A 26,883-nucleotide genomic window follows, 5' to 3' on the forward strand; every position below is an offset into this window, starting at 1 on the left:
AGGCAATTCTGGTGCTGCAAAATATTTGGGATAAAGCTGGTCACAGCAAACATTCTTTGCCTTACCACTTACACGCTGTGGATTAGGGGAAAATCCATAATCTCTGTGGTTCCCCTCCGTTCTGCTTCATTCCCAGGGGGAGGGAGCTGCTTGTGCACCAGCACAGCTCCGTGGCAGCTGTGCCATATCCCTGCTACAAGTGTGCATTAACCCACGGAATAATCTGGAGATGTGAAGATTGTGCTGTGATTCCCTGGCTGGGAAAGGGGATCTGCTCTGCTGGAGCACCCCTGGCACGAGGCAGCCCGGGCTCACCTGACATGGAACACGACCCACAGGGGCTGGGAGATCTCCCCTGTTCCCTGGTGCTGATCTGGGCCAGGATCAAACTCTCCTGTGCCTGGGGGCTGCTCCGGGCTGGCAGCCAAAATCCAGGAGATAAATGCATATATTGGACTGACCAGAGCCAATGGCTGCTGCCATTGCAGCCCCAAGGGCAGGGCAGGACTCCTCACCTGCCACTGCCACCTCCTGCAGGGCCAAGGCTGCACTCTCTCCTCAGTCCCACACTGCAGAGCACTCAGTGCTGAGATAAGAGGGGACAGCATGGGAAACCCGGGTCCTGCTCCCAAACCCACCCATCCCCACCTCCCCCTTCCCACAGAAACTTCCCCGGGACAACTCCGAGGGACTTTTGCACTGCCACAACAAACTGCCAGCAAAAGGAAGTTTTTAGCCACTTTTATTGATTCATGCTTTCAGTCCTTACTCAGTTAAAAACAAGGCACATTAAATACATCCTCTTATTGCTCAATAAACGCATGCGGCTCATTCCAGATATCAAAGGTAATAAATAATGGCAGGAAAACACCAAGACAGTTATAAAAATGACAACCCAGCTTCAAACACAGCATTGAACAGCCCAGGCTGCAACAGGAACCTGACAACAAACCTAAGTGCCACGTGGAAACCTGCAGTGTGTCTGTACACGTATTTATACACCCAAACACTGCAGGGATCCCCCTCCCCACAGGTTATTTACAATACAAAATTCCCACAGAAACCCCAGGAATCCTCCCTTCACACACACAGCCCCACTCCTGCTTCCCCAGCACGGCAAGGCAGTGACACCTCACAAGTGTTCCCACAGTGCATGCACATCACAGGGCCCAGAGAGCAAAGCCAATTCCTGCAGGCACAACGAGGGGACACGGACACGGAGCTGGCAGGGACTGCTGGGGACACGGGCAGGTGTCCCTGCCTCTGCAGGGGAGCAGGAGGTGACACGAGTGCCCAGACACAGGGCAATCCATGTCCAGGGACACACAGCCAGGGGAACCCACAGCCACAGGCCAGGTGCAAGAGAGCAGAACAAGAGAGCAAAGAGCATACTTTGGGTGCAACACAGAAATCCTGCTTTCCAGGGAAGTTCAGGCTATTATTTTAACAATGCCAGTTGGAGAGGAGTGAAGAATTTCTCTTTAAACTGTACAAAAGCTGTTCTACAGTGAAAATATTTTTTCTTTACAAAAAACCTGTTCAACATTGGAAATATTTTTTTCTTCTCGTGGCCTGGAAAAGATCTCATGACTTTTACTTTATTTCCCCTCACACTTTTGTTAAGAGCAGAATCCTGAACCCCTTCCCTGGCCCACTGAGCCAGAATGCCTGTGTGTGGTACATTCATTTCCCTCCATCCTGCAGGACGTGTGAGATCTGTCACTGTGCGTTTGGGACACACACATCCCATCCCTCACCTGAACATTCTGGAACACAGCTCAAAAGGAAAAGCCTACAGGGCCACAGGAACAAGCCCCTTTGTTCACTGAAAGGTCCTTGTGGTGCCAGATGTGCCAACTCCCCCTTCCTCAGCCCCTGCTTGAAGCACAAAGCCAGAACCTGAACAACATCTGCATCAAAAAACAAACTGAACATGCAAAAACCATCTGAACCATTTTAGGAACTCATTTTAGGTCAGTCTTACCCTTTTTTTTGTATCTACTGTTTTTCAACACCCAAATGTTTTATGTTTTTTTTTTTAAGGGCTCTGCTTCTGCAGCCAGAGACAGCATCTGCACTCACTGTGCTACATCCCACCAGTCCCCAGCACCTCCATTTGTGTCTGGAGCCATTTTCCCTGTTAAAATATCCAAGGAATCCTTGCTGCTCACTCCTGCCCTTTTGGGCATCCCTGATGGATGCTATTTTCCATCAGTGGACGTGGTGATACCAGTAAAATACATCAAATTTTACTCCAGCAGAAATTCTGACCCCTGGGAAGTGAAGCTTGGTTTGAGGTGGAAATTGCTCTACTCATGGAATGCAGCAGATGCCAAATCCAGCAGCAAAGCAGGTTTCCCTGCCTTGTTCTACATCAGCAGCAATGTCCCAGCTGATCTCAGCCCAGCCCAGCAGCAGGAGGACAGCAGGCAGGTACAGCAGTGCTGGAAACGGCTCCAGTGAGGGCTCCATGCTTTGGTTTTTCATTTAGCCTGCTGAAAACCAGCTTTACTTTCCAGAAAAGTTAGTAGGATGCAAAACACACACTTTGTTTTTTCACCGTGTTTGAGCATTTTAAAATTAACATTCAAGAATGTTGTGCTACCAAAACCTGCCCCATCCTACAGAGCATCAGGGTTTGCCCCAAACTTGAAGCTCTTTTTAGCATAAAACACCTTTTGCCTTTATTTCACTGCACAAAGCACCACCTGCAGACAATGCCATTTATTAGAGGCAGTTTATTTGTGTTAACAGTGGAGAAGGGAAGCTGTGCCCAGCTCTCAGCTACATTATTACCTCGGGTGATTAATCCAGGTGTCTTGTTTTCCAGCTGCAATTTCTGAGCGGCCACTGGAACAACAGGGCAAACCCACCACCCACAGCAGGCTCAGGACAGGTCTCCACCATCCCCACCCCTAGAAGTGCTGGGTCTGCTCCTTTGGAATGGTGTCTGCACTCCAGAACACAGCTTCCCCTCTCTTGCTCCTTGCTGAAGAGGCAGAAGCAGCTCAGAGGTTTTGTGTTTGCAGAACTCAGAGCGTTTAAGGGCAGGACTTGCCTGGATTCACCCAGGATCCACCTGGGGTGCAAATGTTAATGGCTGGGGCAGGATCCACCCTGAGCACGGGGTGCTCTGAAGGTGAGGATGCTGCAAACGTTAATGGCTGGGGCAGGATCCACTCTGAGCACGGAGTGCTCTGAAGGTGAAGGTGCTGCAAAGGAGAATGGCCAGGGCAGGATTCACTCTGAGCACGGCACAAAGGTGAATGGCCAGGGACGTGCTGAGCGTGCCCCCAAGCCCTGCAGCCTGCACTGCCGAGCTCCTGCGGCACAGCCCAGCCAGGCACGTCCCGGGGCAGTAAGGAGACCATGAATGAGGAGGACAAACGCACCAGAGTCACTTGGGAGAGCTGCCCGGGGCCAGGAGCCCCGCTCAGAGCTCAGAGCTCAGAGCCCGCCTCCGCTGCGGTCCACGGGGATGGCCTGGCGCCGCAGGTTCTCCTCGGCACTCTTCATCAGCACAGCCAGCCTGCTGCCCGACACACGGCCCTTCTGGATGGCACTCATCAGCTGGGGACACGGGGACAGTGTCACTGGGGGGCTGCCACTGCAGCCAACACACACACACGCACACACACATACACACACACCCACACACACACACCTGCATCCCCAACCTGCAAACCCCAACCAACTGCGGCCCCAGAGCCTGGCCCAGGCTCACCCACACCCCCAGGGCTATCAGGGACTGCTTTGGACAGGCCTGGGTGGCAGGAGGAGGGCAAGTACCAAATAGGATCCACCTGGAAGCAGGGCAGACAACTGTCATCACTGGGGCTCCTCCATGACATTTCAGAATGTGGGAAAGCCCAGCAGCTGCACAGGTTTTCTTTGGTTATTTGCAATATCTGAAGGATGCAGCTCACAGACAATTCAGGATTTTTTTGCATTTAGGAAGAAATTGGTCCTCATGAGGATGGGCAGGCCCTGGCACAGGGTGCCCAGAGCAGCTGTGGCTGCCCCTGAATCCCCAAAGTGCCCCAGGCCAGTTGGAACAACCTGATCTAGTGGAAGGTGTCCCTGGCCCCAGCTTGAAGATCAGCTTTAGGGTCCCTCCCAGCCCACATCATGCAGGGATTTCGTGATTCCTGATCCATCACTGATCCCAGACCTGCCCTTTCCACCCACATGCCTCTCTCTGGAGAGACACTGTACTTGACTCCCACAATTCTTTCAAATCCAAATTCCTTTATAGACTTTTAAAACTAATTTGCTTCTAAGTCCTGGAAGCTGGACTCTGCTCTCTCCCAGTGCAAGCACACTAGTGCTAAGATTTTAGTTAATTCTTTTTTATCCCATGGATAAAGGCAGCATTAGAGCTGAAATTACCTGCAGCCAGCTCTGCAGAGAGCACTGGGGAAGCAATTGGCACTTGCCAAATGCAATTTCTTACTCCCACGGACTGCAGGAATCCCTCAGATTCCTTCCCCCCATGGGAAAAGCTGCTCATTACACCTGCAGCTGACCTGTGCACACACAGGGATCTCCCAGCAGCAGAGGCACTGCCCCCTGCCCAGTCACCTCCCGGGCCACCAGCCTGCCAGAGCCTGGGGCAATGTGCTGTAGAGGAATGGGATGGGCTTTAAGGACCCTTCCCACTCAAAGCACCCTGGTATGCCATGATTCCTCCTGATGGAACATGGGCTGGTTGCCTTTACCAGCAGTTCCAAGGCTCCCTGTCCCTCCTGTTTGCCCCAGTTGGCACCCAGCAGCAGGGGCTGCCAGGGCCCCTCTCTGCCAGCCCTCTGAGGCCCCTCTGCACTGTGCAGGTGGCCCAGGCCAGCCCTGCTCTGCTCCCACCTGCAGGCCAGCAGCCCCCAGGCACAACCTGCTCTATTTTCCAACACAAACCTCCACAAATATTTGCCCAGGGCTTGCACAAGTTCTACGCTCAAACGCAATTACTTGAAAGTTTTCAGAAAGCAAACACTCAAGTATTGGGCACTGACTTAACAGATCCATTAAAAAATTAAACAAACATTTAATGTATTTTGCTCCTTCCATGGCAACCCCAGTTCATTTCAGTGGCACCCTCGTGCTTAGCACTGAGTGCTTCCCTGGAGCAGTGCAAGGCACAGGAGAGGGCTCAGCCCTGCAGGGCCACTGATGCCTCAGGTTTTAGCATTTATATTTTTCACATTCTGTGCTGCTTTAGTGTGCAGCTCTGAGCTTCACATTCAGCGTTGCTGAGCTCTGTGCACAGAGCAGGGAGACAAAACAATTCCTGCTCCAGCTGGGCACCAAGGACAAATGCCCCAAATCTCAGCCCAGGAGCACAAACCCCGTGGGCTGGAGAGAGAAAAACAAGCAGGGTGGGACTGCAGGGGCTGAAGCTGGGATGGGACAATGAACTGCAAGGTGCAAATGGAGCAGAACTGATCCCAGGGACAGAGCCCGGGAGCGCTCGTGCATTTTGGGGCCATTTTGGTTCATCTTGGGTGCAGCCCTGGCTGGGCTCTGGTGCTGCCCAAGGTGGATCCATGGAGGAGATGCTGGGAATGAATCCCTGCTTTATTCTGGGACTCTGCCCAGCCTCTGCTCTGGGGCAGCCTGAACAAGGCATCCCCATCACTGCTGCTCTGGGAGATTGCAGGAGCCACAGAGTGACATAGGTTTGCACAAATAACCCTGAAATACTCCTAAGCCTTTGCATTGTATGGGATGATGTAGGGCTGGCAATCCCTGGTGAGCCTGCTCAGCCCAGCAAAAACACCCCAGAACGCCCCCAAACCCCACAGAACAACAATTACTGGTTGTGTCAGCTCCCCAACCAATGTACCCAACCCTAGCTCAGCCCTGCAGAAAGGGCTGGGCTGCCCCAGTGGAGGTACCAGGGTGTCCCTTTCCAGCAGCCAGAACCCAGCTGGGCTGTTCTCTCCCAATTGAACAGGTCAGCATAAACTCCCAAAGCCATTGGTTCTCCTTCCCCCTGGCCTGTTTGGTTTGGCTTTTCCCCTTCCCCCCAGTTCACTACAGCCCCTCAGCTCAATTGCTGCATTTTAGGCAAATAAATACTCCTTTTTGCTAATGCTGGACACAACCTGTGAAAATTTTCTGCATTTAGATTCAACAATGCTGCTCTTATCCCCAGCTCATCTCCAGAGAGACAATTACCATTTCCTTTGCCTTGATCTTGTTTGTTTAACTTGACACAGTGAAGAAAGGGCTGACATTGACCAAAATCCCCAGCATTAATTTCTCTCCTGTTTGGCATTCATCACTGCCACCAGGCAGGGGAGACACAGCAGGCTCTGAAATACCACCCCAAAAAAGACTCCTCAAACACCAGCCCAGCTGACAAACTGCATATGCAAAGGGAGCACCCTTGGGCTTGCTTTAAAGTCCCCCAAAAAGCAGATGCATGTCATTTTTTTCAGAGAAGCTGGCACAATTTAGCCAATCCAGGAATTAAAATGGGTTATAGGGCCTGGGATGGGCTCTAACTACAAGCTCATTCTTTATAATATTCAATTTATAATTTAGTTATTTAGGTTTTTATCATTGTGGTTATATTACTATCTATAATTATAAATACTTGGTTATTCAGTTGTTTATTATTCAGTTTTTTAGTTTACTCATTTTTATAACAACCCTTAACAGCTGTGGATAACGCCAGTGTGCACACCTGTGCCGTGAACCTTCCAATGGACACCTGTATCCTTTTAAATACATTTAAACAGCATTTCTGGGCTTAAAATGCCAAATTCAGGTCTGGACTGGGGCCTACTTTGTAAATTGGACCTGTTCTTTGAGTCTGACTGGGAAAAAAAGCATTTTTTTCTGAATTTCTGAGCCGCTTGAGGATGCTCCGTGTGCCCCTTGCACCACCACAGGAGCACTCCCCTGGTCTCCAGCCCAGCCCAAGCAAGGGGAAAAGCTCCCTAGCTGTGTGCTGCTCAGAAACCAGCCCTTCCTGGAACCAAAGGAAGCACGCACCTGCAGGAACTCGTTGAGCTCCACCTGCCCGTTTTTGTTGAGATCCACCTCGTTGAGGATCTCGTGGAGGGTGTTCTCGTCCATCTGCACGCTGATGCTCTGCACAGAACGAGCACAGGACGGGGGGCTCAGCTCAGCAGCCTGGCCTCAGCCCTCAGCAGGCTGCTCCCTGAGGGAGCCAGGAGCAGGGGCAGCTCACCTGCAGCACACGCTGCACGTCCAGGATGGTGATGAAGCCCTTCTTGTCCTTGTCAAACATGCGGAACCGCTTCTTGTACCTGGAGGGAGGGGCTGCACGTCAGGGCTCCCTGCGCTGCAGGGACAGCAGCACGGGCAGCCCTCCTGCCCCACTCACCTCTCAATGTCTGCAGGCACCAGGCTGATCTCAGAGCTGTCTGTCAATTGATCTGTTTTCACTTTGTAGCCCATTTCATAGTACAGGAATGTTTTAGCCGTTTCAAGCTCCTCCTACAATGAAAACACAAAACCTGAGAATCTGAGCAACAGCAAGTTCTTACGCAGGTACTTATTTTTTATACTTTACTATTAGGTTCTTTCACTTAACCAATACTTTTCTAAGGTCCCAAAATTAAGAAGATAGCAGCTGAGAAGTATCAAAAAGTTAAACTTAGGCACTTTTTACTCTTTGCAAAAGGTATCCATGCTAGTAAAGACTTCCAATTTCTGTGTGAATGCTTTCAGGTGCATCCACACCTTCAGTCTCACACAGTCTGACTGTCCCTTTCAGAAAGAAATGGCCTTTTTAGGCTAGGCCTACAACTTGTCATTTTTCTCCCATTTGATATCTTAGTGTGATGATGATTTAGTGTGATCTTTAGTGTGATGATTTGGACTCAGCTGTCCAAAATCAGAAAAAAAATCAGGGAGCTCAACACCAGGCAGGTTCTTTATGGTTACAGGAGCTTCCTTTGCTGAGGCAGATCTGTTGAAAAGTGTCAATAAAACAAAATAACTGACAGGAATAGGACAGCAATGCCAAGCCTGCTTTCATTTCTAAGGCTGGGGAGCAACAGGATACAGATCTTTCCCCCCCATCTCATGGCCAATCCCCACCCATCTCACAGCCATTTGATAAAGCCTTTAGAATGAAATGCACCAAGTGACCCATTCTGCCGGGAATAAAACATCACTTGTAGCTCTCTATTCATCCTTAACAGGGAAACTCCTGGAGCAAAACAAAGCAGCTGGATCTGAAAAGGGCCCTTTGTACCTTCTTCTTCTGCTCGCTCCAGTTGAGCTCCTTGGCCATGATGTCCACGATGCGGGGCAGGGCCTCGTCGGCAGCCTGCACGTTGAGGAAGGCCAGGCGCGTGCGGCGCGAGATGATGTCCACGGCCGTGCGCGCGTACTCCTTCACCCCGTACACCACCTGGGACAGGGACAGCAGGCATGCACCCACAGCCCCAGACACGGATGGGAGAGCCCCTTGTGCCTGGGACACCTTATAGAACACACCTGGGGACAGGGACAGCAGGGATGGCACCCAGAGCCCCACAACAGGATGAGAGAGCCCCTTGTCCCTGGGACACCTTATAGAACACACCTGGGACAGGGACAGCAGGCATGCACCCACAGCCCCAGACACGGATGGGAGAGCCCCTTGTGCCTGGGACACCTTATAGAACACACCTGGGGACAGGGACAGCAGGGATGGCACCCAGAGACCCTCATCAGGGCTGGGAGAGCCCCTTCTCCTTGGGACAGTTTACAGAACCCAGCTGGGATCCAATATTTGTACATGAAGTACAAAACAGGCACTATATAAATATTTAATTGTGCATAGATATATTCATATGTGTATATATCGATACACAAAGTGTGCTCCAGGTACAGGCACAGAAAATTTCCTTTGGTTTCCTCAAAGGAAAGGGCTCAAGCAGATGTTTCAGAGCCACTGGCCTGCTCGTCCCAAGGACAGAATCACAGAAGGTGACACGGTTTTTCCACATACCTCAGCTTCGATGTAAGGAAATTCAGATACCAGACGTTTCCCAACAATAGGCCACCTCTTCCCTGTCACCTGGGCTATTTTGGCCACCTCAAAAGCCTTGTCCCCATAGGTGGAAGCCAGGTGCTGAGCCACCTGTGGAGAGGAAAATAAATCCAGCATGCTCTGAAAGCACATAAAAGACACATTTTCCTTGACCATTCCCTCATCCCCAATAACAAACAGCCTGCCAAGGGTGTTGGAGTGTGGCAGTGTGGGAGGAAGCTCAGTGCTGTGGGAGGCTGGACCAGCACTGCCCTGCTGTGTCTGTGCCACCAGGCCTGACAGCCCAGCTCTCCTGCCACACAGCAATCACGCTGCTGCACAGCTTGGGGGGACCACACACCCCACGAGCCAGAGAGTTTTTGCAGGAAACGGTCAAGATTAGGAGGAAGAAAAGAGGGGAAGATGATGAACCATTACTAACTCTATTTCTGTTAGAACTATCTCTGCCCCAGCTCTCATCGGGCTCACTAGACCCTTGCCCAAGGTATGCTGGTGTTTCATTCAGGAGAAGAGCAAGCCCCCCTGAGGCAGGAAGGCAGGGCTCACCTCACTCTCCAGTCCATAGTCCTGCACCAGTCTGATGTAGAGCGTGGGGCTCCAGTCCTGGGCCCCCTCGAGCAGCAGCCCCATGGTTCTGCAGGAGCCTGCCTCCAGGTTGTGCTCGCGCACGGCCGCGTCGATGGCGTCCCGGGCCATGGCACGGTAGGTCGTCCACTTCCCACCTGGGAACAGGGCTCACCTCGTTATTTGGGGAAAGCAGCAGGAATACAAGCTCTTACACCCTGCAGACATATCTCTGTATTCCACAGACCACAGAACTGCTGCCAGGCTTGCTCCAAGCCAGTCCCGCTGCCACTGACAGAGCAGTTTGGGTACAGGAGCAGAATTATTCCCACAGAAGAGGATTTTTGCATGCAACACCCCGGGGAATCCCAGCAGAGCTGTATTCAAGGAACCCCCAGTACCTGCAATGGTGATGAGGCCGCTGTCGCTGATGGTCACGACGTGGTTCCGGGACAGGGACTGGGTGTCCTTGGAGTCGGGGTTGGTCACCAGGGGCCGGATGCCGCTCCAGGCTGCCAGCACATCTCCTCTTCTCACTGTGCAGAGCCACTCTGAGGCACGGCCAGCCCGAGCCCAGGGGTGCCCAGCTCCCAGTGGGCACTGCCAGGGTGCTCCACAGCCTGCTCGGCCCTGAGCACCCCCCAGAGCCCCGGGATAAGCTGGGCTATGGAATCCCAGAACCAGTGATGGTGGAAAAGCCCTCCCAGCCCATCGAGTCCAGCTGGTACCAATGCCCACCTTGCCACCATCCCAGAGCACTGAGTGCCACATCCACGTGTTCCCTGGACAGCTCCAGGGATGGGAACTCCAAACCTGCCTGGGCAGCTGCAGCCTGACCCCCCTTTCCAGGAAAATTCTTCCCAGTGAATCTGAACAGTCCTTACACTATATTTTATAAACCAAAATAAAGTTCGTTACATGAGTATAACATTTCCTTTCAGATCTTCCAAGCTTTTCCTCTAGATTGAAGGTTATTATTCCAAGATTTCCTCTTGACAAGCCATCTTTATCCACAGCCTTCACCCTAAGTGCAGTTACCAATTTGCTTTATACTGAAGTCTTTGGAACATGTTTTAATACAACTTTCAAATGACCGATAATTGAAAAATCACTAAAAGGGTGTAAAACACATCCCCCAAAGAACACGGAATAGATTTCCGAAATCAATGTGCTCTGCCAGCGTGTTCAAGCTGCCAAAATGAAGTGTTAATCACAGACACAAGACCCTGTATTAGGTTTATAAACTAATGAAACTACAGAAAGCAGCACGCGTGACGCTGTAATTAAGCAGCTGGAAGGTGTCCAAGCCTGTGGAAGTTGATAACCCTGGCACTGGCTCTGGCAGCAGAGGCAGGGCTGTCGAGGGGTGATATGGGCAGTGCCGTTGTTATTTCAGCCCCGGCCATCTATAAACAGTAATTGCACAGGAAAACCAGCACAGGCCCAGCTGGGCTGAGCCAGAGGGACTGAACACTCCTGAATGTGCTGCTGGAAAACATGTGGGAAACCAGGGAATGGCCTGGCTTGGGACAGACCTTACTTACAGCCCATCCCATCCTGCCCTGCCATGGCAGGGACACCTTCCACCATCCCAGGCTGCTCCAGGCTCTGTCCAGCCTGGCCTTGGGCACTGCCAGGGATCCAGGGGCAGCCACAGCTGCTCTGGGCACCCTGTGCCAGGCATGCCCGCCCTCACAGGGGAGAATTTCTTCCCAATATCCCATCTAATCTCTGTCCTATTCACATTCCCATATCCCTCCCTGGTCTCCTGCGCTTCCAAAACAAACTACTGCTCCAGATACCCAACAGGAGCTTCCCTGGACACTTCCAGAACTTCATACAACATGCAGACATCAATTCTCCACTTCAGGAAACAAGGAATCGATCATTTCCCATCTCCAGACAGCAGGTTTTCCTAAACCCAAGTATGTTACAGTGTTCCTGCCTGAGTGGTTTTCAGACTTATTTCAATGCTGCAGCAGAAACGCAGCAGTACAGAATAATTTAAACAAACCAAACCCTCAGTCTGGAGGGAAGATGGCTGCCCAGGGCAGTGGTGGAGTCACCCTTCCTAGAGATGCCCAAAACAAAAGTGGATGTGGCACTTGGGGAGATGTGTTAGTGGTGGTGCTGGCTGGTGATGGACTGGATGCTCTGGAGCAGCAGCAGCAATTGCTGACACCTCGGCCCACCAGTTTGGGACAGCCAGATGCCAAGAGCCACAGCTTCAGGCAGCAGCACATTGTGCCCCAGGCTGGCATACCCCCCAGGCTGGCATGCCCCCCAAAGCTGGAATGCCCCCCAGGCTGGCATGCCCCCCAGGCTGGCATGCCCCCCAAAGCTGGAATGCCCCCCAGGCTAGAATGCCCCCAGGCCGGAATGCCCTCCAGGCTGGCATGCCCCCCATGCTGGAATACCCCCCCCCAGGCTGCAATGCCCCCCAGGCTGGCATACCCCCCAGGCTGACATGGTCCCCAGGCTGCAATGCCCCCCAGGCTGGCATGTCCCCAGGCTGCAATGCCCCCCCAGGCAGCAGTGCCCCCAGCCCCTCCCAGCAAGGCCCCCCAGTTACCTTCCACGTCGGGGCCCAGGTAGTTGCGCACTTCGCACAGGATGAAGTTGATGTCCTCCTCGGTGGGGATGGGGTGGGCAGTGACATCCGTGGGGCTGTCCGTGGTCCCTGCGATCGTCATCTTCTCCCAGGGCAGGAAGAAGATCACTCTGCCATCGCTGGTGTCCGGGTCCAGCAGCCCCATGTTGTCAGGGCTGGAAGAGAGGAGAGAAGGGGCCTGGCTCACACCAGAACAGGGGGTGGCACCTGGGGCTGTCCCTGCACCCCCAGGGCCCAGGCAAGGACTGCGACACAGCATCTGTTCCCAGGTGAAGGGGTTAGTTAATAAATCAACAAATAATGGATTTCACATGTGGCCGAGACATGGCTTTTAACAGATGTCCCAGCAGGTTAGGGAAACAAGGCCCGTGGATGTATTTATGCCATAAAATCACAGTGGTTCCTCCAATCTGCCTCCACAATAAAGGTGGAGCAGGAGGAGTGAGGGGTGGTGACTGAAAGGAAAAGGAGAATAAAGAAGAGAAATGAAGACATTTAAGGAATATCCTTGCAGTGACACTAAGCCTGAGTTTGTCACCACCTGCCACTTGAGCAGGAAGGAACACCCACGGACTCCCGAGGGATTTGGACCAAGGAACGTGCTCTGAGTGCTTCCAGCTCTGCTCCTGGAAGGGGAACTGTGCTTTGAGGGAAAAAGGCAAAAGGGACACTCGGTGGATGCTGCTACTCAGAATTTTTCATTCCTTCTGCCAGCGCTACAAGAGAATGATTCAGTACAAGGATGAAAAACCGTAGGGCTTTGGATAGATTTTAATTAATGTATCAGGTTTTTCTGGTGTAATGTAAGAAAGATATCCACAGGTACAAACCCACTACCTCCTCATGGCTTATTAAAAAGCTCTGCTTGTATTTCAGAAAACAAAAGGCTTTTATAAACACTTCAAAGTAAACAGCTTTTATGTAGGAAACATTGAACTGCCCCTTTTTTCGATCATTTTTCCTTCAAGGACTGATGCTGACTTTCATTTAAGGTGCTGCATCTCCCTTTACATGTGCCGTCAGGTCAGGGCTCTTCAGGCTGTGCCCCTGCTCCTGAGGCACAGGGAGCACATGGAAGGAGGGCAGGAGATGCAGATTTAGGTGGCAGTTATGGAATTCAGGGGGGAATTATTCAGTGGACTCAAATCCTACGGCAGGCTAAGGCCTGCTTGGGTGGGATTTACCTATTCAAGCTGAATATTGCTTTTTTAGGAAGTCTGAAGTGATTACTGAAGGGAAGTTGGCAATATCTGGCAAGGCTGGGAGAGAGGCTGAGAATTTCATAGCTAGCATGTATATTAGACCCATTTTAGCTGATATTTATAGACAGCTTAGGCATACGGTGGCAGAGGCACAATCTAATAGGGGAAGTCAACACAGGTTTGGGAAAGGTAAATCACCTCAGACAAATGATTACTTTTTAAAATGAAAAAGCTGTTGATTTAGAGACATAGGAAATCAGAAGTTTAATATACAGTATCAGAATTCAGAAACTTCATAGACATTTTCTTCAAAGTATGAATTTTTTTTATATGATTTCATAAAAACTGCTAAAAACAAGGAAGACAAACAAGCAACGACTTCCAACTAAGTTTCCCCACAGCACCTCTGGACTGAAGTGTTTTAGATTGCACAGCAAGTGCTGAGAAAGGCTGGAACAGTTTTTCATATGCCAATTATTTACTGAATCACTGATACCAGCTATCCTGGGAAGCTCTCTCTCCATGCCCTTTGCCATGCTTGTTCCAGCTTATTTAAATAACTAAAGAACCACCCAAACAAATGCAAAATAAGGTGTTTTGCATCAGAAAGAAGCATCTTAACACCCAAATACTGGCCTTCCTGAGGCCTCAGGAGTCATGCTGCTGCACACCACGAATAACTCTGAAACAACACGATTTTGTGAGGCAAGAATTCCTATGATTCTGCTATGGATGGGAGAAGGAGGTAAGAGCCATGTAGCCCTGGTGAGATTTCTCTTTAAAGATGGCTAAAATGGGCTAATTGAGAATTAGAAATTTAGTATTAAGCACAAACCAATGCCTTTAAAGAAAAATGTAGAGGCAAAAGGTCTGGGAGATCCATGGAAGGTCTTGGATCCATGGAAGATCTTCAGCTGAAGAAGCATTTGACCAAAGCACCACAAATGCAGTTAAAGAACAATATAAAGTGACTTTCCATAGAGAAGTGAGGTGCAAGTTTACCTGGAATGTGGAATGCAGAGCAAAGAGGAAAACTCCAGAAAGACAGAAACATCTGAAATTGGTCAGAAGGGAGAGGAAAAAGCCTTGCCTTCACAGACACTTTCCAGGCAGGAAGCCTAATTAATGAGGGGAGGAATTCTGGGATTATTAATGAAGGACTTCAATGAGTAAGAAACCCATGGGGAGTGAATGCATTAGGTTAACATTAGTTTTACAAAATCTTGACTATATTTATAACTAAAACCCTATAGATGTTAAAAAAAAAAATCATTTGTGTGACTGTGGGCCAAAATCCTGTAACACATTCACAGGGCACACATGGACACGGTGAAATGCCAACCTTCCTGTGCTGAGCAGTGTTCCTTGGCACCACGAGAAGGAAGGCCTGATACAACCAAGATTAAATCCCACGAGTGTTTTCTATTTAGCAGACAGATCCCTGCTTTCAGCTATCCCACTCCAAGGAAATTCAGTGTTATCTTATCAGCTGTGCTGTGGAGGCAGTGTGTGGGCAGATACTATTTTCCAAGGAAAGTAGTGCCCACATGCTGACATACACCGGGGAACATGGAGAACAAGAATTCTCCACATTTCCAATTAAAATTATTGGGTTATTACAGAATAAATAAATCAGAGCTCTCAAGCGTATCCAGCCATCTTCTACTTTGAATTTACCAAATGAGTCCAGGTTCTAAAGCCTTCCATGTTTTTGTGTAGGGCCATAAAGCTAATCACACACATCCTTCTCCTGGCATATGAGGAAACTGGGATTACAGCCCATTTCTCCACATTTTTAGTACTTTAAAGCAGCTATCAGGTCATTTTACCATTTTACATGGAGAAAGATACAAAACTGAAAAAAAAAAAAAAAAAGAGGAGAGAATGCAGGGGTGATTTTACACCAGGCCAAAAATGCCTCAATTTTCCAGTGTGCGGTGGTGTCCTGTTGGGACAGCTGTGGCAGAAGCACCCCCTGGTGCACTGGGAGGCTGAATTCCCATTCTGAGAGGGGCTGTGGAAGGCATTACTGCAAGGGCACTGTATCAACACAAGTGGGCTAAGTCCATAAAGGGGAATTTCCATTAGGATGCTAATGACTTCAGGCACCAAAGGCAATATTTGAGTTCCGACTGACAAGGCTGGCTCGGGAGAAGGGGATTTGGCTTTGCACAGCAAACAGGGAGAGGAGCAGGAGACTGCAGGGAGCAGAGTGCCACGGGAACCTCTCCTGGAACACAGAGGGCACGTCCTGGCCACCAAAACCCCCACGGGTGGGCACGTGGGCTTGGGGCCACAGCAATGTGGTTGTGCTACTCTGAGCTACTTCTATTACCTGTGATAGTAATTATCATTAGTGATTACACTGCCCATCCCCTCACTTATTCTGTGCTTCTGCACTCCTGTTTTCTCTCAGCACAGCCACATCCCGGCAGAGTCACTGCACAGGGAGCTTCATATGCGAAGGCAGGCAGTGGAACAAGATGATCTTTAAAGGCCCTTCCAACCCAGACCACTCTGCGATTCCATGATTTAACAGGACAAGAGATTCTGTAGGAAGGTGCAACCTCTCTGGAAGGTTTTACATGCTCCTTGTTTCCCTGAGGGGGTGACCAAGCAGCAGCACACTCAGCTGAAAGGCATCACTGAAACAGGTGCTTTCACACCTGCGGATGTGCTGCCTAAATGCTTCAGCAGGAGTCCTGCCTTGGGCAGCTCCAACTAAAAACTACACGGCTTCAGTCTGTTCTGAAGAGATGAAATTGTTCTCCTCACCGGCACAGCGCCAGGATCCTCTTTGAAAAACACAAACAAAAATCAGAGTCAAACTGTGCACGGCGAGCTGCCGCAGAGCCAGCGGCGCGCCTCTCCCAGCTGATTTATTCAGCAGCAGCAGCAGAGATTACAAATGGTGTCACACGGGCTGCAGGCTCCCCGTGCCTCACCTGTAATAACCAGGCATCACGATATGCACGCCTGCACTGGGCTGACAGATGTTGGGCACCTCCTGATCATCCATTTTGCGGACTGAGTCTGTGAAAGGTCCCGTGGCATTGATAACACACTTGGCTCTGACATCGAACTCCTTCCCTGTGAAAGAAAACAGTATCAATCACAGACACCATTTGTTTCCTGCTCACTGATGCTCTTTGTTATTCATCTCTCTATGAACTCAACCTACTGTAAAGTGTACCCTGTGTGTCTGAACACAACAGCTGGGACGGGTTCTAAAAATTAACCAAGTGTTCATCCAACACCAGATTTGAGAGAAAATGTTTTAGAGTGGAATCCCAGCTTATCTGTAAGGGCAGAAGAGAGGCAGGTGGGGTGGAAGTTGCTCAGCTGAAATCTGCCTCTCAAGAAGAGAGATTTCAGTCTCAGCCCACAGACTCGGTAAATGGGATTACTACTGTACAGCATGGAGCCTTTTACAATGTCATCTTTGCTTGACAGAAAGGCTGGGATGCCAGGCTCAGTCTGGCCTGCCAAAACACTGGGGTTTGAGTGAGAAATGTGACAGAAGTGGAAACTGAGTGACACTAATGGCACGGCCCAGAAAGATGGCTCCTGTGCTGGTTCAGGGCTGTTTGCAGACAGCAATGGCCCTGCTCCTCCCTCCCATGTTATCCCAGAGTGTCATTGTCCCCTGCAGGGCACCCCACAGAGCCCAATCACCTGTGAGCACATCCCTGCAGTGGGACCCTGCACACCTGACTCACCTGTGAGCAGTGGGGCCCTGCACACCTGTGAGCACATCCCTGTAGTGGGACCCTGCACACCCCACCCACCTGTGAACAGGTCCCTGCAGTGCATCCTGCACACCCCACAGAGCCCACTCACCTCTGAGCACGTCCCTGCAGACACTTCATACACACCCCAAACCCCACACGCCCATGAGCACATCTCTGCAGCAAGCACCCCACAGACCCCAAACCCCACACTCACCCGTGAGCACATCTCTGCAGGGCACCCTGCAGACCCCAGACACACACCCCAAACCCCATATACACCCCCCAAACCCCAGACTCACCGGTGAGCACGTCCCTGCAGCGCACGCCGCACACGCGGCCCGTGTCCGAGCACTTGAGCAGGTGCCGCACCTCGGTGTAATTGGCGGTGGCAGCGCCGTAGCGGGCGGCGGTCAGGGCGATGGCCAGGTTCATGCGCGCGTCGTTGTGCTGTCCTGCAGGGAAGGGAAGGACAGCCGTCACCCGCAGCACGGCTGGCGCCGCGGCAGCGTGTCAGCACGGATCTGTCACAGCTGTCCCTGTCACATCGCGTACCGCTCACGGCCGCTCGCTGCCGGGCTCTGCGTGCACGGCCGGACCGGGCCAGGCCGAGGGGGCACCGCTGCGTCCAGCGCGCCCCGCGGGCTGGGCCTGCCCCACACGGGCTGTGCCCGCCCGATGGGCTGTGAGTGCCCCACACGGGCTGTGCCTGCTCCACGCTATGGGATCTCAGCACCTCAGGACTGAGGTGTCACCGAGACCACCCTTGGGGGGCTCGGGAGTCCTGGAATGTTCCAGAAGTGTCTGGTGGCTGGACTTTGATCCTACACAGGAGACGACACCTGTATGAGGACAGGAGGGTTTCACCGGGGTGAATGGTGAAGGGCTTAGTTAATTAGAGGGTGAAACACAGGGTTTAGGATTTCTGTACAGGGGGGTTTAGAGAAGTAAGATGGAGGAATTGGGGCGTGTCCTGTCCTCCTTCTTCTTCTTCTTCTCCTCCATCTTCTGTGGTGATGGCGGCACTTTGGGATTGGTCATTACTAAAAGTGCACCGGGCAATAAGGGTGAAAGGTATTGGGGAAAAATGATAAATATTGTATACGCAACTTTGGGTATAAAGATAGGTGACCGCCCCGGAGGGAGACAGTGTGCTCATGGCTGGCTGCTGAGCAGACCTCTGTCGGGCCGAAAGAAAATCTTTTAGATAAACAATTAATAAACATAGAGACTGAAAGAAGAACTGAAGCCTCTTCTCGTCCTTTGATACGCGGGCTGCCCCAAGGCCACCCCGGGCCTTTCCAGGCCCTCCAAACAGCCGAAAACCGGACACCACGCGGGCTGGGTCTGCCCCACACGGGCTGTGCCTGCTCCACACACGGGCTGGGCCCGCCCGACGGGCTGTGAGTGCCCCACACGGGCTGTGCCAGCCCCACACGGGCTCTGTCCACCACACAGGCTGTGCCTGCCCCACACGGGCTGTGCCTGCCCCACACGGGCTGTGCCTGCCCCACACAGGCTGGGCCTGCCCCACACGGGCTATGCCTGCACCATGCCTGCCCCACACGGCCTGTGCCTGCCCCACACAGGCTGGGCCTGCCCCACACGAGCTCTGCCCGCCCCACACATTGAGCCTCTCGCTGAGGGTCTGCACTGCTGCACTCAGCAGCACACAAACCATCCCTGCCTTTCCTTTATCATCCTGCCCTAACTCGGTACCCACACCCAGGATTTTGACAACACAACTGGTATTAACCAACAAGTCTGATTACCAAGTGAACACATGACACTCGACATCCTAAACATCCTTTTAGAGACTCGGCCAAATTTAACTGGGTTTTTTTTTTGTATATGCCTTTGAACTTCCCAACATATAACATAAAAGCAACCAAAAAAGAGAAATAAGTGGACAAGAATTAATGAAGGATTCTTAACACATATCATTAAAGATTTATTACTGAAATTCCCTCGTTAAAGAAAACCAAGAGAGAGGTGGAGGGACTGTGAGGGGAAGATGATTAATTACTCTGAAATACTGGTTTCACCTGAGACTTTTCCTATTTATTATTGCACTGAAGTTGGAGGCCTGGATGCTGGCTGGAAAGAATTACTATACATTGAAGGGGCCAGGCTCTGTGTGTCCTGAATAATTAATTTCCGAGCAGGCTAAACTTCCTGAGGTTCACTTCCCCACCTGCTCGGACCACTCCTATCACGGACCATACTGATAAAGTGATAAATTTGTAATAGATACTGTAGGTGATTTATGTTGCCAGCATTCCCAGCATTTAGTATAAATGGTTTATGTAAAGTTTGGTCCTTCGGATTCTGGCCGCGCAAATCTCCAACCCCCGTGCAAATCATCTGTTCCCAGCTAAAAGGGCAAAGTTATAAAGATGGGATCAATGGCCTCGCAAGCACCACCTCCCCTCCCCAAACCCCTCATTCCAACCCAGCCCCGGCTGTGCAGTGCCATCCGTCTTCAGCTATGAGAAAAAAAGTTACACAAAGTGTGCAGAAACGGCAGCATGATAAAGCACCGATGAAGAAACAAACAGTAACTCCAATTCCACTCAGCAAACAATGCCCAGAATCAGCTGCAACAACGGAAGAACAGCAAAACAACTGAGCAAGATGTCAGGAAAAGTTGGGGATGCTCCATCACACGAGATGCACGAGAGGGAACAACCATCGGTCAGAGCTGGCAGGCAAAGCTTTCAGTAAACGCACGGGCCCTGCTGCTGCTGCCGTGGCAGGGAGGGATAAATGACCTTATGAGGTTCACCTCAAAGCTGCCCAGTTTCAGGCGGGGTTGAGAGAAGGTACAGCTCGTGTGCAGAGGGAGCGCTGGGTGAAAAAGGGACAAAGGACAGCGACAAGCTGCGGTACAGCAGCTCTTACACATAACAACAGGGATTCCAGAGGAACCCAGTGCTCAAGGAAGGACTGGATGTGGCACTCGGTGCTCTGGGCTGGATGATGAGGTCATAGCTTGGACTGGATGCTCTCGGAGGGCTTTTCCAACATAAATGCTTCAGTGATTCTGTAACCCAGGAAAGGCTCCCCTAGCCCGTGGCCAGGGGCTCTCAGGAGCTCATTGCTCTGGAGACATCCCCCTTTCCCTGGGGCTGAACTGGGCCAGCCCGAGCCGTGGCACCGCAGGACTCAGCTGTCACACACCACGCAGCCGCCCCCGAGGCAGGGCCCCAAACCCCACCCTGCTGTGCCACCAGCACAAGGGGATGTGCTCCCTCCTTGCAGCAGGACCCTGGGGCCAGGGGGTCCAGACCCCCAGTCTGCTCCTGCCAGCAGGGCCACAGGTGGCACCGACACAAACCCCCCTCCTGGGGTGCCCTGGGGTGGGGATTCATCACATTCAGCACGACCCCACTTCAGCCAATATTAGCTCTGGTCTATGGAGCCCTGACTGTTTAAATTTGGCGAGTTTGCCTCTTCCCAGATTTGTCACTTATTTGTCCAGAGCAAAAGCAATCCGGAGGAGCCAATCAGCAGAATAAATAATGTGGAAATGGGTAGCTTCTATAAAACCAAACTTCCAAGTAACAATTGTTTAGCAAGCCCCAAATCCAAAGGCTGCTCTGTGTTTTGTTGTGCCTCCCAATGCTCCTAAAGTCAGAGTGAGCTCAGGACACTCTCAGCACATGCCAGGATTTGGACCACTGTGCTCAAAACAACATTTTCCTCCTTTCTCTGAACCTCTCATCCATTTTCCCCTCATCATTATTCTGACGCAAGAACCCCCATGCTATTACTCACTCCTCAGCTGTCCAAAAGCAACTGAGTGCCCATGGAATGCATTTGCAGGCAGAGGACTGGGAAATAACCAGTTCCTGATTAACTACACGGCTAGAAAAGCACACTGGCTTCAGATTGATGTGACCTACAGTGTGGAGTGCTTGAGTATTTCATGGCATGAACAGCAGAGATCTGCAGAGGTCTGGGTTTGAAAGGAGTAAAGAGTGACTTCCCACCTTGGGAATTTATCATCTGTGGAGAACAACAGTGCAGTTTAGGACAGATGGGGTCACAGGATAGTGGTTCCATACTCAGGAACAGCTGGGATTTGCCTTTTTTTTTAAGGGCCTGCCAACTGGCATGTGTGTATTCTCCCTAGATAATGACATTAAAATCCTGCAGTTGAACAGAGAATCAGAATATTCAAATACTTCTGCCAAAAAGTTATTTTCTAACAACAGAGAGGCTAAGCCAAATTAATTTGGCATCCTTCCTTACAGGTGAGTATGCCCCGAAGATCCCCTACATCTCCTAAGTGTAGGCAGCCCAGTGAAAAGGTACCTGTGGCATTCCCCAAGAACAGATGTTCACCAGTGCCCTGCCTGGAGAGGACGCTGCTGCTCCAGGGCTGGGATTGAGCGTTTGCCCCTTGCATGGTGCCAGTTCTCACCTGCTGCACCCCAACAGAAGGCAGCACAGCTCAGCACACTGGGAGAAGCCTCCCTGAGCATGCTGAGGAAACATGCTGAGCTCTCTGCAGCTCCTAGTGCAGTGCCTCTTGAAAATGGCCAGGAAAACTGAAAGAGTCATCCCTCCCTTATTTGCTGTTTTCACCGGCTGTAACATGGTGACAATGAAGAGATACTTTCATTTTTACTAAGGGCAGTCAACCCAGCTTTTCCCAAAACACTGGCCTAAGTGCTTTCACCAAATTAGCACCGAACCCTCTCAGAAACCCCTCAATCCTGGAAGCCACACTGCTGAGGACATTTAGTGTGCAAAGACAGTTTGAGTAAGTCTATCCCACACCATGTTAAGCCCAACAGTGATGCCATTTGGTTTATAATTTCTTATTTTTGTGTAATTTGGGAGAATTCTATTTTCACTCCTTAGTAGCAAATGCTGTATTTCTCCACATCCGAACAGACAATGTTTCCGTTGGCACTCTCAGGATCCTCCCCCAGAGTGCACACAGTGTACATTCAATTTTATTTTTATCAGAGCTGAGCCCCAGCCAGCAGGGAGAGGTAACAAAGCCCACAGACCAGAGAGATTTGTTTGGGGCTGGTTCAGGAGCGTTGTGTGAAAACCAGAGTGGGAATGAGGCAGCTCTGGTATGTTCTGTCCTGTGTCACTCTGACAACTACCCCATCACACCAATTCACAGAGCCCCAGAGAGGCTGGGCATGAGAGGGACCTTAAAGCTCACCTGCCTACAGGTGTGTTCCTTGCTGCAGCCCTGCACCAGGTAACTGCAGGCACACAATAAAGCAACACAGGAAACCAAATCCTTTCCTGCTCAAGGTTTTCTCACTGTGTACCCACAAACCTTACCCCAACCTCACCACACTGAAGGCTGGTGAGTGATGACACAATTATACATGTGCATTAGATATATATAACCACACTATACTAAGTCCCCAAGACTGTCCCTCTCCTATAATTTTAAGAAGTGCTTAATTGCACGAGCAGTTCTATTACAAGCATTAAGCAGGAGCCCAGGAGCTGTTGTGCATATGGAAAGGGTTAGATCCCAGTTAGGCACGATGAATCAGCTGGAGTGACTCAAGATCGTTCCAGACTTCTCTGAGTGAGAGCTCAGCGAGTTCTCCTCCCCAACAAGCAGAGTAAGCTCAGGGGGAATGCCCCCTTTGACTCGTGAGTCACAAGTCAGAACAATGCCCTCAGACCTGAACTCTCCAGCTCTCTGAATCACAAGAAGCTGAAGTGGAATTTGCTGCAAACTCCAAGACTTTCTAGGCTGTGCAGCACTCATGTCCTTGCTCCTGTCCTGCTCCAGGGGGATGCATTCTGACCCAGCAGCACAGTGACAGCACTCCTGGCCGTGCCTGCAGCTCCTGCAGGGCACACAGAGCCCAGCCCTGCTGTGCCCTGGGCACCTGTGCTGCTGAACTGAGGCCCAAGCAGGTGGGAAGGATGGTGGACAGCTGACCATGCACTGGAAATAACCACACCCCACATTTCAGCTCTCTAACACCTGCCCAGAGCTGTGAGCTTTCATGGCAGGGGAAGCCTCCAGCCTTCCCTCAGGTAAACTGATTCCAACAGATTCAAACTCACATTTGACACATCCAGTTTAGCAGTCACCCAATAGTAGTCACCTTCATTTCTGACCTCCTCCATTTAGCACCAGCTCAGATCACAAGAATCTTGGAATCACAGCATGGTTTGGGTTGGAAGGGACCTTAAAGCTCATCCCATTCCACCTCCCCTACCAGGGACCATTTCCACCATCCCAGCCAACCTGGCCTTGGACACATCCAGGGGCAGCCACAGCTTCTCTGGGCACCTGTGCCAGGGCCTCAGCTCCCTCACAGGGAAGGATTTCTCCCTGACCTCCCACCCACCCTTGCCCTCTGTCAGTTTAAAGCCAATGCCCCTGTTCTACTATGATTTATTCCAAATTCTGCAGTTATAAACAAAGCAAGAGGCAGAAAACCCATAAAATGTTTTTACAGAAGAAATCCCAATATCCTTCAAACGTAAGTAACTGCTGCCAAGTAACAGCACAGGAGCTAAAACTCCTACTGAAACTAAGATCCCAGAAAGCCACAAAAATAAGCCACAATATCCACCACATCCAGTGACAGACAAAATTTGGAATTCTGGCTCTGTGTGACTGCTTTATAATTACGTTGTTTCCCACTTCTTTTGTATCAGCCTTCAACTTGTCACTACGCTGTGACTGCCGTGTCAGTGGCAGGAAAAGCACCGTGTTAAAATGAAACTAAACATTGTCACTGTCAGTTTATGGAAACAGCGCTAAAATGTCACCATGAGTGCCCGTCACAGCGGGGCCGCTGCGGCCGTGCCAGGCAGGGACCCGGGATGGCACCAAGCTCTCTGTGTCCCCAGTGCCACCAACAGCACCCAGGGGGAAATCACATCAGGGTGAGCTCCCATTGGGGCCAGAGCCGCTGCGGCCATGCCACTGTGCCAGGCAGGGACCCAGGATGGCACCAAGCTCGCTGTGTCCCCAGTGCCACCAACGGCTCTGGGGGGAAAATCCCATCAGGGTGAGCTCCCATGGGGGCCAGCCCGTGCTGGTTTCTAGCTCCCAACAAAGCAGTGATGGCTGCATCAGCCCCCGTGCACTGAGCTTGGCCAGCTGCTGCTGTGCCATGCAGGACAGCCCACCTGGGAGCCAGAGTGGCCAGAGGGAGGGAGTGCCTGGAGGGACACAGTGCCCTGCCACAGCGGAGAGAGCAGCCCTGCTCCCACAGATCACAGAGCCCACAGCAGCAAGGCAGGAACACACCTTCCAGACCACCCAGCACTGCCATAATCTCCCCACAACCATGGCCCAAGTGCCACATCCAGGTGGCTCCAGCACGCTGCCAGGGGTGGTGACTGCAGCACCTCCACAGACAACTTACTACAATGCCTGGCCACTCCTGCAGTGAGAAGCTGTTTTGAACATTATTCTGATGCTCCCCTGGGCAGCATGAGGCCGGTTCCTCTGCTCCTGTCCCTTGTTCCTGGCAGCAGTGAGATGGGCAGGGATCCCATCGCCCAGCTCCCCTCCCAAGGACACGTCCCATGGGGAGCAGTGCAGCTGGCACCCCGTGACCCACTGCAGCCCCCACAAACAGCCCCTGGCCCACAGCAGAGCTCCATCCCTGGCCCTGAAAGCCACGACACACCGGGGACCACGCAGATGTTTGTGCCACAATGAACAGTAACGTCGTCTTGTTCAGAAATAATCTTAAATCTTTTTGGTAACATGATCTGAAGAATTATTCCCCGTTCACTTCTTAAGGGACACAAACCCCATCCTTTGCTTATACAAGCATTAAAAAAAGAAAAGAGAGAGGCCCTGAATTCACCGGAATATTCATCATTTCCAACCTTAAACCCAGAGCGTACAAACAGACGAATCCAGCAAGTCAGAAAGCAAAGCCAATTTAATCTGTGGCTCCCCTGAGGTAAATGTAGTTCACAGTCCTGCCCCCACCCCAACCTCAGCCATAATCCCTGCTTCCTGGAGGTAAGAAAGCACTGGAGTGAGGAAAATTCTGCAGCAGGATATAATGATCCAAAATGACAGGGACAATAATGACAATGAATTTCATGTCTCCCAGTCATGAGCTGGGGATGCTTGACTGGGCTGACTCACACGATTAAATTGTTACAGGTACAGCAGAGACGCAGCTATCATCCGGTGCTTTTGGGAAGGCGCCCGGGGCAGCGGGCAGGCAGCGCCCTTCTGTCGGGAGCAAAGGGCTCCTCCTGCAGCCACGCGGCTGCGCCCGCACCTCCGACAGAGGCAAAACTGGGTTAAACACGCAGCTGGTGCAGCCCATTGATTTTATCCCTTCTGAAAATGATAAAAGGGCCCTGGCGGGGAAAGCGCGGCGGGACCGGAGCGGCGAAGCACGGCGTGTGCCCCAGGGAGCTGGGCACCCCTGGGAGCTGGGGCTGCCTGTCCGTGCTCCAGAGCTCTGTGCTGGGCTCTCTGCATCCCTGGGAGCTGGGGCTGCCTGTCCGTGCTCCAGAGCTCTGTGCTGGGCTCTCTGCACCCCTGGGAGCTGGTCCTGCCTGTCCATACCAGCACCAGCATCACCACCAGCTCCAGCTCCAGCATGGTCCAGAGCTCTGTACTGGGCTGTCTGCACCCCTGGGAGCTGGGGCTGCCTGTCTGTGCTCCAGAGCTCTGTGCTGGGCTCTCTGCATCTGCATCCCTGGGAGTTGGGGCTGCCTATCTGTGCCAGCTCCAGCATGGTCCAGAGCTCTGTGCTGGGCTGTCTGCATCTGCATCCCTGGGAGCTGGGGCTGCCTGTCCATGGTCCAGAGCTCTGTGCTGGGCTCTCTGCACCCCTGGGAGCTGGTCCTGCCTCTCTGTGCCACCACCAGAATGCTCCAGAGCCCCGTCCTGGGCTCTGTGCCCCTTCCAGCCCCACACCCTGCAGGATTCCATGGGCAGCTCTGAGATGCAGAACGCCCTGGCACACAGCAGGGCATGGACACACACACCAAGTGATTCCCAGCCACACCATGGTCAGCGTGCCTGCAAGGCTTCTCTCTCCCACCCAGCCCCAGGCTGGAAACACCAGGAAATATCAGCAGCTGCGTGTTTAAATTCACCTATGGAAAGTCTGTTCAGTGACAAGCTGTCAGAGTTTTTATATCCAGGGAAGGAAAACAGCCACAGAGTTGTCTGTAATACCCCTATTACAGCTCAACATCTCCAAATATCCATTTGTCAAACATGAATTATAAAGCTATAACATTTCATAATTCAGGACACACTCAAATCCTAGGAAAAATAGCTACAAGAGCCCAAATAAAAAAAAGCATTTATTCCATTTTTGACAGCTTAATGAATGCCCTACTCTTTTGCATTGATTTTTGTGTGTGTGTCTGTGTGTGCACGTGTGCCTGGGAAGGATTTCTCAGGGGGTTTGCTGTAAACAGGGAAAGCGAAATCCTCTGCCAAGGCTTTTTCTACTTTTAAATAACCTCCATATTAAAATATTTCAGCAGAGAATGCATGCAAAACTACTGAGAATGCAAAAAGCAAAAAACAACTACTTACATCCCAGTAAACATACTGGAGATTTGTAGAACAAGACATTAAACAATCCAATACCTCAGTGTGGCAAGAGAGTCCCAGACACAGCATATGTTAATTTCTTCTTTCAGGAAATAACAGCAAATTCAGAAAGCACGGTCAGCAGAGCCCTAGAATCTAAAATTCAGGACTGATTCCAAACACAGATTTTCCTTACACACCTAAGGGCTCTTGCAAGGCAAAATATGTTAAAGAAGCCT

The 26,883-nt window shown here is 51.3% G+C and overlaps 1 protein-coding gene across 2 annotated transcripts in view; it reads right to left on the reverse strand.

Moving 5' to 3' along the window:
• Positions 1-725: 725 nt before the first annotated feature.
• The window catches only part of GPD2 (glycerol-3-phosphate dehydrogenase 2), a 48,397-nt gene continuing 22,239 nt past the window's right edge, over positions 726-26,883 (reverse strand). For both annotated transcript variants that reach the window (XM_064717954.1, XM_064717955.1), the window contains exons 7-17: positions 17,418-17,570; positions 16,333-16,477; positions 12,147-12,340; positions 9,976-10,110; positions 9,557-9,732; positions 8,969-9,100; positions 8,228-8,386; positions 7,352-7,464; positions 7,196-7,274; positions 6,997-7,095; positions 726-3,570 (exon numbers count right to left, since the gene is read on the reverse strand). In XM_064717954.1, coding sequence (XP_064574024.1) covers positions 3,448-3,570; positions 6,997-7,095; positions 7,196-7,274; positions 7,352-7,464; positions 8,228-8,386; positions 8,969-9,100; positions 9,557-9,732; positions 9,976-10,110; positions 12,147-12,340; positions 16,333-16,477; positions 17,418-17,570 — 1,508 coding nt within the window. In that variant the 3' untranslated portion in view covers positions 726-3,447. The remainder of the gene's footprint in view (positions 3,571-6,996; positions 7,096-7,195; positions 7,275-7,351; positions 7,465-8,227; positions 8,387-8,968; positions 9,101-9,556; positions 9,733-9,975; positions 10,111-12,146; positions 12,341-16,332; positions 16,478-17,417; positions 17,571-26,883) is intronic.

Source organism: Zonotrichia leucophrys, chromosome 7, assembly GCF_028769735.1.
Source record: "Zonotrichia leucophrys gambelii isolate GWCS_2022_RI chromosome 7, RI_Zleu_2.0, whole genome shotgun sequence".
NCBI lineage: Eukaryota > Metazoa > Chordata > Aves > Passeriformes > Passerellidae > Zonotrichia > Zonotrichia leucophrys.